General features: G+C 36.0%; 1 protein-coding gene across 1 annotated transcript in view; it reads left to right on the top strand.

The window, feature by feature from the left end:
* Smc3 (structural maintenance of chromosomes 3) overlaps positions 1-13,120 on the top strand; it is a 36,396-nt gene that overhangs the window by 14,440 nt on the left and 8,836 nt on the right. Inside the window, exons 8-19 of the mRNA XM_010634668.2 lie at positions 803-920; positions 2,049-2,224; positions 2,663-2,743; positions 2,929-3,093; positions 3,426-3,547; positions 4,460-4,673; positions 7,815-7,918; positions 8,084-8,183; positions 8,561-8,721; positions 9,125-9,266; positions 10,745-10,895; positions 11,514-11,666. Of these exons, the coding sequence (XP_010632970.1) occupies positions 803-920; positions 2,049-2,224; positions 2,663-2,743; positions 2,929-3,093; positions 3,426-3,547; positions 4,460-4,673; positions 7,815-7,918; positions 8,084-8,183; positions 8,561-8,721; positions 9,125-9,266; positions 10,745-10,895; positions 11,514-11,666 (1,687 nt within the window). The remainder of the gene's footprint in view (positions 1-802; positions 921-2,048; positions 2,225-2,662; positions 2,744-2,928; positions 3,094-3,425; positions 3,548-4,459; positions 4,674-7,814; positions 7,919-8,083; positions 8,184-8,560; positions 8,722-9,124; positions 9,267-10,744; positions 10,896-11,513; positions 11,667-13,120) is intronic.

The raw sequence follows: 13,120 nt of genomic DNA, 5'->3' as shown, positions 1-13,120 counted from the left end.
AGTACAGTTACATTCATTGTTGGGATCATGTACCTCTACATGGCAAGTCTTGATTCTCATTTTTTCCCCTTACCTCTGCCCTCCCTTCACCCCCTCCTCCCCTCCCCATCTACAAACACTTTATTTTCATCTTTTCATTCTCTCACATTTTTTTCTTTTCCCTTTTTGTTCTTCCCCTACCCATCACACCTTCCCTACACCTTTAGCTCCTTTCTTCCCATTTCTAAATGTCAGTAATCTTATTAGAATCTTATGCATTGTTGCAGAATATTCACACTAGGGAAACTATTTGGTATTTACACATGTGTGACTTATTTATTTCACTTAGGAGTATATCTTCAATATGTATCCATTTTCCTATGAATGAATCTATTTTCTCATTCTTTATGGATGAGTAATATTCCATTTTATAGAAAAACCACAACTTCTTTATCCAGTTTCCAACGGATGGGCAAGTGGGCTGTTTTCAAGTTTTAGCTATTACAAACTGTGCCGCTATAAACATGGGTGCACATACTTCTCTGTGATATGATTCTTTTAATTCTCTTGGAAAGATACCCAGCAGAGGGATGGCTGGGTCAAATGGAACTTCCAGTCCAAGCTCTTTGAGGTATCTCCATATTGATTTCCATAGTGATTGCACTAGTCTGCACTCCCACCAACAATGGAGAATGTTTTGGTTTTTTGAGTAAGGGCCTTGCTATGTAGTTCAGGCTGACCCATAAATTCCTTTTAAGGTAGGGTTTGTATTCTTAAATTGCAGTTTATAGTTCTATAATGATTATTTTTCTAAAATCTGTAGATCAATCAAATGGCAACAGCACCAGATTCTCAGAGACTAAAGCTATTAAGAGAAGTAGCTGGTACTAGAGTATATGATGAACGAAAAGAAGAAAGCATCTCTTTAATGAAAGAAACAGGTAATATAAGTGGGATACCATGTTATTTCTTTTTGTTGGAAGTTATTTTATCATTGTGCTAAAATAGTTAAAAAGTGTCCTCAGAAATAGGTAATTTGCGCATCTCCTGAATAGAGAGAAAAATTAGTTTGAGGCAGTTTAATGTTTGAGATTTCCAGTGATTCATATCTTTGAATAAAGAGGTGCTGTTGTTTTAGGGCCTTTGCAAGTCAACTGCAGTACTTTGGCTAGCTTCCTCATTACCTTTAGGACAAATTTGGGGCACCCTCTCCCTGCCCCACATACTGGAGGTAGCAATTGGCATGTGTTCAGGAACACATAATGTAAAACTTGAGCTTGGAGTCTTCATTAGTATATTTATTATGGAAATTTGACTTTGCTTTTCAAGTGCTGTGTCACCTCACCTCAAGGCTTAGAGTCATAGTCTTGGGTTCAGACTGTAACACACTGACATTTAAGACTTAGAGTTGTCTCTGGATCCAAAGCTTTCCCATCTGTAATTGTATTTTGTAGATTGTGGTGGTGAGTATAGGAGCAAAGTTGTGCTATGACTGGAGTAGGTAGGTATTCAGTATAAGATAGCGATAGAGAATACTGATGTTAATAGAAATAGGGATTAGTAACAGAAATTGGGATCGGTTTTTTTAAAATGTTGTGAAGCACATTGACTTAAAAACAAACTTGAACTGAGGTACTTGCTACATGTAAGATAAGAATCACCTTTTACTATATGTAACTTCTTTGATTTAAAAATAGCATCTTGGGGGGCTGGAGATTTAGCTCAGTGGTTCTGGCACCTGTCTCACAAGCCCAAGGGCCAAATTCAATTCCTGGTACCAAAAAAAAAAAGGTATCTTGGGCTGGGGATTTAGCTCAGTGGTTCTGCTGCTTGCCTCGCAAGCAAGGACCTGAATTCTATCCCTGGTACCAAAAAAAAAAAAAACCCCGAGTAAAAATATCATCTTGTCATTTTAATACCTTACATTCTGTTGTCACATAATATTAAACAAATAATGCTTAGTTCTAAGTAAATTTAGCTCATGGTATATTTGAAAAGTGAAATAACATAATTTTATTCAGTTCCTCCACTGCTTCCTCATCCTTTTTTGTTTGTTTGATTGTTTAAAGAGGGCAAACGTGAAAAAATCAATGAGTTGTTAAAATACATTGAAGAGAGATTACATACTTTAGAGGAAGAGAAGGAAGAGTTGGCTCAGTATCAGAAGTGGGATAAGATGAGACGAGCCCTGGAATACACCATTTATAATCAGGAACTGAATGAGACTCGTGCTAAACTTGATGAGGTGAAGTATGTTCCTGTGACAGAGTAGTTTTATTTCTATGAATATAATGATTTTTAATGTCTAGAAACTTAAAAATTACAAATCTCTGAATTCATTAGTGACCAATTTTTTTCTTTCATTTTATTATAAGAAAAATGCCTAGACCCATGTGATGCTTGCTGTTCTCATATCTGAAATACTTGGTGGTGTCAGGCAGACCAAATGAGAGGAAGACTGTCTTTAAAGCTTTGTGAATATTTTTCTTAGTATATCACAATGTTTTTTATAAAATGCATTGTTGATACTTTGTACAAAAATTTGTTTCAAAGGAAAATTTTACAAGAAATTTTTAAATGAATGGTCTTCCTGATTATTTTAGCACATATTAAAATGTACTAAATATTATAAAATATTAAATACAAAATAAGTTAGAAGTGATGTGTTGTTTTTTTTCTTCAGCTTTCTGCTAAGCGAGAAACTAGTGGAGAAAAATCTAGACAGCTAAGAGATGCTCAGCAAGATGCAAGAGATAAGATGGAGGTGAGATTATAGACATTTTTGTACCAGAGTTACAGGACAGTGACCATAGAAGGAGTTGGGGATGGGACAGTGGCACTGCAAGTATGAGTGAAAGAAGAACAAGGGACAGGTTGATGGAGTCACAATTCTACTGTTTTTACTTCTAATTGCCTGGCTCATTTTTCTGGTTGATTCTTTTTGATTAGGATATTGAGCGCCAAGTTAGAGAATTAAAAACAAAGATTTCAGCAATGAAAGAAGAAAAAGAACAGCTCAGTGCTGAAAGACAAGAGCAAATTAAGCAGAGAACCAAGTTGGAGCTTAAAGCCAAGGATTTACAAGATGAATTGGCAGGCAATAGTGAACAAAGGGTGAGTTAAAATGCTGAAAATGAAAGCAAGGCTTGGTGGTGCATGCCTATAGTCCCAGCACTTGGGAGGCTGAGGCAGGAAGATCTCCATGGGTTCAAGGCCAACCTGAACAACATAGTGAGATTCTGTGTAAAAAAAAAAAAATTAATAAAATAAACGAAAATCAAAAGACAGGAATGTCCAGGTAAGTAAGAAATGTAGAACTGTCCTTTCTGTGACAGTTTGTATGGGTGACTTTCTTGTAATTTGAGAAAACAGTTTGTGCTAGACTTACAAAGTCAGCTAAACAGTTTAAACGTTGCATTTTTACTTATCTTTTGCTTTATTTGTAGAAACGTTTATTGAAAGAGAGGCAGAAGCTGCTTGAAAAAATTGAAGAAAAGCAGAAAGAACTGGCAGAAACAGAACCTAAATTCAACAGTGTAAAAGAAAAAGAAGAGCGAGGAATTGCTAGGTGAAATTTTCACCAACACTTAATATCCACAGTTCTTCTATAGAATCTGTTCAGTTAAGGGGTTAAGAAGGCGCCAGCACAGTAGTAACTAAGGGCAGAAGTTAAACATCAGTATTAACAGCTCCTGTGGGCCGTGTATTCTTGTAAGCATATTGCTCATGTTATTTTTACACAAAAGCCTTAGAAGATTGGCGTCTTCCTTTACATTCAGCAATCTTGATTCTCCAAGAGGTTCAGTCGTTTTTTTCAGGATTGTTTTTACCCAGTGGCATCTTAGGTTTCACTCTGCTATTTTCTTTTTTCACTCAGTGCTGGTTTAATTTCTAGATATTTTAGTATTTGGACTTGCTAATATTTGCCAATTTCTCATGGTTAGTGTTTATGTTTTTACACCTCTTTACATTACTTTAGTGAGTTGTTTGTTTATATCCTTGCCCCAGTTTCTTTCTTCAGGTTCTTTTTCCCCTTACTGTTTTATAGGAATGTTTTGTGTAATCTGCACCTTGGTATTCTGCATGCTAGTGTTTTCTCTTGACTTCATCTTCAGACTGTCTTCATTGTAAGGAGTTGAAAGTGTTGATGTAGTTAAATTTAGTGGGTACATTTTTGAAGGTTAATGAGAACGGGGTACAGCATTGTCCGGGTTTACTCTCCCAGACCTAAAGTAAACACTGGATCTGCCTGAAAGCCTTTTGAGTTTGGGCTACTCTTCCTGACTACATTTGCAATTTCAAAGTTATGTTACTGTTACGTAAAATTAACTAGCCCAAAAGCTTTATCGTGTAGTAGTTGATTTTTACACTTTCTCAAACATACTTTTTAAAGCTGCATTATTGTTGATATTAGTGATTGCAGTTAAACTTGGTTATTTCCTGTTCTTACTTTCAACTCCTTCTCTTTCTTCTTGTGTAGATTGGCTCAGGCCACCCAGGAAAGAACGGATCTTTATGCAAAGCAGGGTCGTGGAAGCCAGTTTACATCAAAAGAAGACAGGGATAAATGGATTAAAAAAGAACTCAAGTCTTTAGATCAGGCTATAAATGACAAGAAGAGACAAATTGCAGCTATACATAAGGATTTGGAGGACACAGAGGCAAATAAGGAGAAAAATTTGGAGCAATATAATGTAAGAACTTTTATTATGTCTGTGAAAATCTTTCAGAAGAGATGATCATAGTTTTATCTACTTCAGATTTTATTTTTATTTTTAATTTTTTTTTCAGATTTTATTTTTAAACAAGTTTATGTGCTACTCTTAAAATACAGAAAAGTTACTTATTTAGAAAAGGCCAGCCAGGTGTGGTGGCTCACGACTGTAATCCCAGCACTGGGGAGGCTGAGGCAGGAGGATTGATTGCTATGAGTTCGAGACCAGCCTGGGCTACATAGTGAGTTCCAGGTCAGTCTCAACTACATAGTGAGACCCTGTCTCAAAAAACCAAAAAAAAAAGGGGGGGAGCAGCATAATTTGATTTTCATGTAGCAAATTCTATTTAAAAATTTTTTTTTCTTTTTGTGGGTATTTTGTCCATGTCAGTGTGTATTCATGGAGATTGAGTACGTGTAAAATAGTTTTAGGAATTGGGAGTATGCACCTACTTCGCTCTTAATTTTGATATGATATACAAATTAAAACAACATTACAGGAAATTTAAAGGTTTCTGTTGTTTTATTTTTGGCAGCACTGGGCATTGATCCTATAGGCACTCTGCTACGAAGCCCTATCCCTGGCCCTTTTAGATTTGTGTTTGTGAGGTGAGGTCTTGCTAAGCTGTGAAGGCTGGCCCAAACTTGGTGTTCTCCTGCCTCAGTCTCCTGTGTAGCTGGGATTACAACCATATGCCACTGTTTCTGGGCTCCACTTTTTTATTCTAGCATGATTTTTGTCAGTTTAATAACCGCAAAATATATTCTTTATTGGTTAAAATGACAGTGATTTTAGAAGCCTTTCCTAAATGAATTAAACATTGTTTCTTATGTACATTTAGACTTTTCTTAAAAATTGAAGTAAAAGGATCCTATTTCCAGAGTAAGGAAGATTTCATTTAAAATAACCGAGGGGAAGGATGCTTTTTAAGTGATACTCATGGCTGTGAAAGATGTGGGATTTGGGAGAGGGCAGTGTGTAGGACGGGTGCAGGGCGAGGAGAGCACCTGTGTTTCTGCACAGAAGGGGCCCTCCTACCCCAGGCAGGCAGCACCTGATTCTGATTGATTGTTCTGTCGCTAAAAGCATAAAATCTTAAATAACATGTACATACTTTTAAAAAATTCTTTGTGCATATATATTTTAAACAAATAGACGTATCTTCTGCTAAATTTTTTATAAAGCTCAGAATATTTCTTTTGACTATGAGTAATGTTTGGTGTTTGCCTGGAACTTTCTCAGGTGAATGCCTTTCCTCTCAACATTGAATTAAAATAGGTTCTAAGATTCAATCTAAAATGTTATGGTCAGGCTGAGGATTTAGCTCAGTGGTGCCACCGCCTGCCTGGCAAGCGGGAGGTCCTGAGTTTGATCTCCAGTACTAAAAAATGTAAAAATAAAATCAAAATCTTATGGTCCATTTAGCTGTCAAGTCTCTCTTATCTGCTTTAATCTGGATCAGTTCCTGAGTTTTTTCTTGACTTTTTTGACTTGGTATTAAATTGATTTTAGGCACTCAACCTTTGAATGTTTCTTAAATTTCAATCAAATTTTTAAACAACTCTTCTTTATACTCATTTAATATTTAAGTAAGTACACAAAGCAAAAATATAGTGGGGAGCAAACTCTGCTGTCCCTAAGTAAACAACTGATGTGGTGGGTAAAGTGTCCAGGAGCAGAGCTTAGTGGTCTTTGAAGGTCTGTTGTGCGGGAGGTTTTAGTCAGGACACTCGATGAAGAGAGGAGCACCCTGCAGCTTAACCTAGGTGGTCAGTTATGTAGAAGCTGGTTGCTGCTTCCAGCTTGATAGCTTACACAGCCTTTCTTGAAGTAAGTAAAATTAATTTTGTCCTGTGTTCATGGAACCACCAATAACAAATGTTCGTTTTGAAGATCCTGATGGTAAACTAAGATTTTTATAGTGAAGGGCTTTATTCATTGTCAAGCATGCAGATCATTTTTTCCCCAACATTTCAGCCACATCTTTGGTTATAAAAATGACCATTTGTGAAGATGAACTATGTTCTGTGTTCTGCCTAGAGATTGCCTTACCGTGCTGGTTGCATTATGTAAAATAGATGTTTGCTTCTTGGTAATACCCTGTATTAAGTTTTTCACAGTATTATTTATTTATTTATTTAATTTATTTATTTGGTGACAGGGTTCAAACTCAGATCCTTGTGCTTGTGAGGCAGGCAGGAGAACCACTGAGCTAAATCCCTGACCCTCACAGTATATTTGTAGTACTTGCAGTATGAAAAGTAAAACATCCTTTCTTGGTGGTTTTTATTTATGCATTTTTAATTTATGTAATATAATTCATACATATTTAACTATATTTAGACTGTTCTGATAGTAGTGTTATCTTGACCATAGATAGCAGCTGCTGGTGAAGAAAAAACTCTTTTTTTTCTTTTTTTTTTCTTTTTGGTACTGGGGATCAAACTCGGGTCCTTGCATTTGTGAAGCAGGCGATGGAACTGCTGAGCTAAATTCCTGGCCCAAGAAAACTCTTATATCAAATATAAACTATAGTTTTCTGGGCATGGTGGCTTATTCCTGTAATCCCAGCACTTTGGAGGCTGAGGCAGGAGGGTCATGAGTTCAAAGCCAGTCTGGACTACATAGTGAGAACCTGTTTCAAAAAAGCCACCCCCAAAAAACTATAGTATTTTTTTTTCAGTCTAGGTTGTTATTTTTTTCTTCTAAAATTCTAAATTGCTTATTTTTAAATAAGGAATAGTAAGGTTTAGATCTCTAGCAAAGAGTCATTTCGTTTTAGCAATATTTTATTCAGTAGTTCCTTTTTTGGTTTGTATTTTCTGGTGTTATACTCAGCCTAAAGATATCTTTTAAAAATTGAAATTGAATTTTTCAGTAGCTTCACTGAGGTATAACTGATACACAATGACTTTACGTAATTATCATTTGTATGAGACTCAGCATATACCCATATGTAGAACCATCACTGAACATGTTCCTCAGTCAGAAATGTTTCTCATTTCCCTGGTATTTCCTCTCTCCTTTTGCCTTTTCCCCCTATTCTTTTGGAATCAGTGATCTGCTTTAATTGTAGATTAATTTGAAATTGAATTTTAATTCGTATTTTTATTTCCACAGAAACTGGATCAGGATCTTAACGAAGTCAAAGCTCGAGTAGAAGAACTGGATAGAAAATACTATGAAGTAAAAAATAAGAAAGATGAATTACAAAGTGAAAGAAAGTTAGTATAGATGAAAATATGCTTCAATGTTTTTTTTTGAGGAATTCTAGTTACTGGTTGTTACCTGATACTTTCAAGTTTGATTTTAGTTCTTACTCTGAACCGTGTAGTCCCGGTACCTCTTACGTATTTCACATTAAAGGTTGTCTGACTTGTACTCTTTAGTTACCTGTGGAGAGAAGAGAATGCAGAGCAGCAAGCACTTGCTGCTAAAAGAGAAGATCTTGAGAAGAAGCAGCAACTTCTTAGAGCAGCAACCGGAAAGGTGGGCAAGTTCTTCTTATTGCTGGAGTCAGAGTCGGTCATTATACCAGAATTTGCTAGCTTCAAACTGTGGTTGTTAGTTCCAGTAATAGAGTCCACATCCCTTGCCCTATGAATATGAAACAATAGGGATTAAGCAGTCGTACAACATATTAATGATAATGCTTGAGGTTTAGATGATGAGCCCATTTTAACATTAGCATCATAGAGCAGAACCCATAATATGAAACGTTACATAGACTTGGCATATTTTTAGGGGGGGATGTATTTGGTGGGGGGTTAATCTCTGGCATATATTGAAATGTGTGGCACAGTGAGCTCATTTCTTAGCAGCAGGAGTACCATTGGTGACAGTGTTTTTCACTAAACTATTTATAGGCTATTTTAAATGGAATAGACAGCATCAACAAAGTGCTAGACCACTTTCGTCGAAAAGGAATAAACCAGCATGTTCAAAATGGCTATCATGGCATTGTGATGAATAACTTTGAATGTGAGCCCGCCTTCTACACATGCGTTGAAGTCACTGCTGGGAACAGGTGAAAGTGTTTTTATTGCTATTTACAGTACTTGTAAAGGAACAGGAATAACCTAAGACACAAATTTTTATAGTTTTAGTTTACTCTGTCTTCTTTTTTCTTTCTTGGTACTGGAGATTGAACTCGGGACCTTGTGCTTGCGAGGCCAGCAGCAGCACCACTGAGCTAAATCCCTGGCCCCTCAATTAATTTTTATATCCTTGGTTCACCCTAATTAAAGAAGTAGACACTATTTGTTTCTAATTGCAAAAACTAGAACTTTCTCCACTTGGGCCTTTCCCTCGCCATTAGAATTTTCTAAGCCCCTCCAATACAAATTCTGTTGCATAGAAAAAAGTGAGGTTTTTGCTTAAAGTTTATTATACTTCAATAGTAAAGATGTGTCTTACTTTGTTTTATGTAGGTTATTTTATCACATTGTTGATTCAGATGAAGTCAGCACAAAGATTTTAATGGAGTTTAATAAAATGAATCTTCCTGGAGAGGTCACTTTTCTGCCCCTTAACAAGTTAGATGTCAGGGACACGGCCTACCCTGAAACGAACGTGAGTTAATGTCTATTTCTCTCTTATTGAGAAAGCTTTATCATAGGATCTGCTTAGTACTGGCTGGTGTTCAGGTACTGTGCCTTGGAAATGATTGGTTGAGAAGGTAAACATGCTTTCTTGCCACAGAGCATGCATGGCTTGTGCTAGGTGGGCCATTGCAAATGTGTAGATCTCCAGGGTAGTGAAGGGAAGACAAGGGAATTGGGGGAAAAGTCATGAGGGATTATCATTTAAAGGGGATATTTTTAAGTTTTCCGGATATGCTTTTAAAATAGTTTATAAATTAAATGAAAGGTGGCTAGCAATTGATAGAATCTGAAAACATGTTTTGTTACTAGTAAGTGTGCTTTAAGTGAATTAAAACTACTCTTCAGAGATCATTCTTGAAAAAATAAAACTGCTCTGAAGTGTTTGACCTTAGAATATGATGGAAGTACCAACTGTTTCATTCTGTAAGGTTTAGGTTGAAACCATTTTACAAGATCAATTTAAGTGGAATTTTGAGAATCTCATAAGCCACTAAAGGATCAAACTTTTTCTATTAAATATAAAAATGATGTTCAGTTGTTGGGGAGCAAAATTGAGTCTCACTAACATACGAATGAAACAAGATACAGAAGAGTACTTGTAGTGTAGTTCCACTCATAAAATGTAAAACAGCCTAGATGACAGAACTAGAAAGAGGTGTAGGAAGTGATTAGCAGAGTTGCGAGGGTAGTCACCACCAGAAGCTAACCACCAGCAGTAACCACAGGAAAGGGCCACTCATGGCTTCTGGGCTGTGAGCAATGTGCTGTTTCTTGTGCCATGTGGTGGTTATACTGGTTTTCTCTTTATTAATTGAACGTATTGCATTTTTCTCTATATATATTTCATAATTTTTAGAAAATAAAAAAATCCTTTTGTAGCAGGAAAAAAATCCTTTTGGAAAAGGGAAAAATGTTTCATCTAAAAATATTCTGAATATCTAATGTAGATGTATGTAATATGTAAAATTAAAACATCTTGAGGAAATACTATTAGCTTTATATTTATATAGATGTCCAAGTGACAGGTACTATCCTATCACTTCTCGGCCTGTTGGATAAGATCAAGTGTAGATACTATCCTGAGTGTTCTGCGTGTATTCAAATAATTTTTACAATTTTATAATGAAGGTAGTATTTTCTAGAGAAGTTACTTAATCCAGAGCACATGTCTGATAAGTGCAAAACTGTGATTTAAAGTTGGGCACTCTGGCTTTAGAGCTGCTAAGCTCTTTTATCACAGAGCTCTGTTACTGAAAGCCTTGGATATTATATGTTTAAAATTTCTAGGATATTTCACTGGAATGACTTGCAACTTCTTCAGTGTGAAAACCAGTATTGAAATGTAACAGTACTTGTGTATTTTATGAAGATGTAAATCATAATTCTTCAAATAGTTTTTAGCTGTATTGTGATCTCTCTGCTTGTTAATGAAATACTCGTTTTCAGGATGCTATCCCGATGATTAGTAAATTGAGGTACAATCCAAGATTTGACAAAGCTTTCAAACATGTCTTTGGAAAGACACTTATTTGTCGTAGCATGGAGGTTTCAACTCAACTGGCCCGTGCTTTCACTATGGACTGCATTACTTTAGAAGGTTTGTAATACTAATTACTTTGAACAATTCTAGTGAATCATTTAACCCATTTAATCAATTCTAGTGAATCATTTAACTTAATATAACTTATTATAATAAGTATAATAGTAAGACTCTTGAGCTGCATGATGACTGTCTTATAGTAATTGAGTCATAGTTCTGAGAGTATTTGAAAATTCATATCCTATTATTTCATTTTGTAAAAAATAATGGTTTGTTCAAGTGAAAGTACAAACAGGGTCCATGCTTGGTATTTCAGAATTGGTATTATTTTTGTTGCTCGGATTCCCAGATGTAGCTGGTGGGAGTTCAAGCTAAGTCCTGTGTCTTGTTGACACATTCTCATTAGTAGTTGACCTTTCTTTTTGAAAGATTTCAGGCTCACCTGGAAGACAAAAAAAAATTTTTTTGGGGGGGTGGTTGCAGATTTTGGCATTGGAAAGTGGTTTTTTAGGGTAGCTTAAATTCTTTTTAAAAATAGTTACTGTATATTTAAATTCTCTATTATGAGTTTAAAGTCTTTTGATTACTGTTTGATTTTAAGTCATTTTGTCATTGAATAAAGTATCACTACCTTTCTCCAGGAGAATCACTACCTTTCTCCTGTTTTGCTTATAGGTGACCAAGTTAGTCATCGGGGTGCTCTCACTGGAGGTTATTATGACACAAGAAAGTCTCGACTGGAATTACAAAAAGATGTTAGAAAAGCAGAAGAAGAACTTGGGGAGCTTGAAGCAAAGCTTAATGAGAATCTGCGCAGAAATATTGAAAATATCCTTTTGTGCTTAATGATAGAGAACTGCATTTTTAAATTGTACTGTGTAATCTTTTTCATATTGGATGTGGTTTTTCATGTGTATGGGCGGAGGATATTCCATGTGTTTCACTTTGGCTGTAAGCTGAAGATTTTTATGTTTGTCTTTCATTTCTAAAGGCTAAGAGGAAAAACCAAAAACTACTTTGATTTCTTTGCTCATCTATTAAATACCTAATATCACCCTACTTCTGAAAGAAAAGAATCTGAGAAACACAAAAGTTTGAGGTTATTAGGCAAAGAAAGAAGAAACTGAAGACTGACAGTGAATTGATGGAAAATCCAGATAGTGTTTCAATGAGGACGGTGGGGAGACATCAGTAATGCCACATACTGTGTAGGTGTTAAATAAGGATAGAAAAATGTCCATTAGATTTTAACTTGAGTTATTTGGTACAGATTTAGTGTTGGGGTGGTGGGGAGGGGTAGACAACAAATATCCCAGTCTGAGTAACCAGTTGTTCTTGTAAATAAAAATGCTACATGAGAAGTGGTGAGTTCAGCTCATAGTGGAAACAGTTATGCATGTGTTTTCTTGAAGCGAAGGGTACTTTAGTTCAAGGTAAAAATACTTGATGTAGTATGTTTCCTTGTTTGTCACACAGCACTTAGGATACAAGTACTTGAACACTGAGAAAGTTAACTTTTACTGCTACAAGACTATCTACATGAAATGGTATTTTTTTGAACTGCAGGTTTTCAGCTCTGTGCTAGCACTGCAGAGAACACACACACACAAAAATAAGCATCTTAGCTGTGATTTTACAAGAATCTTGCCTTATCATATCTTAAGAACTACCTAAATTTGGCAAAACAGGAGTCAGGTGTGGTGGTGCACAACTGTAATCCCAGCTTTTGGGAGGCTGAGGTAGGAAGGATCTCAGGGAGTTCAAGGCCAGCCTGGTTACATAGTTCAGAGCTGGCCTGAACTATAGTGAGACCTTGTCTCAAAAAAGAAAAGCCAAAAAGAAAGTAAGGGAAAATACTACAAAAAAGAAGGATGCTGACAGCATCTACCAGCTACTTTCCTGTATTAAATGGTCTGGCTAGATTAAATTATTTTTCCACACTTGGCAAGACCTACCTTTTTTTTTTTTTGTTTTTGCTTTTTGAGACAGAGTCTCACTATGTAGTTGAGACTGACCTGGAACTTACTATGTAGCCCAGGCTGGCCTCGAACTCACAGCGATCCTCCTGCCTCAGCCTCCCAAGTGCTGGGATCACGCCTTGCTCTAAGACCTACTTTTTATACTTAGCTCCCTAAAGTAGTTCCTCAAGCATACTACATTTCTTTTCTTTTCTTTTCTTTTCTTTTCTTTTCTTTTCTTTTCTTTTCTTTTCTTTGCTTTGCTTTGCTTTGCTTTGCTTTGCTTTGCTTTGCTTTGCTTTTCTTTTCTTTTCTTTTTTTTTT

Source organism: Fukomys damarensis, unplaced genomic scaffold (genome assembly GCF_012274545.1).
Source record: "Fukomys damarensis isolate Sample0158 unplaced genomic scaffold, DMR_v1.0_HiC HiC_scaffold_8, whole genome shotgun sequence".
Classification (NCBI taxonomy): domain Eukaryota; kingdom Metazoa; phylum Chordata; class Mammalia; order Rodentia; family Bathyergidae; genus Fukomys; species Fukomys damarensis.
The sequence above is the reverse complement of the archived record's forward strand: the minus strand, read 5'-3'. Positions and strand labels throughout refer to the sequence as shown.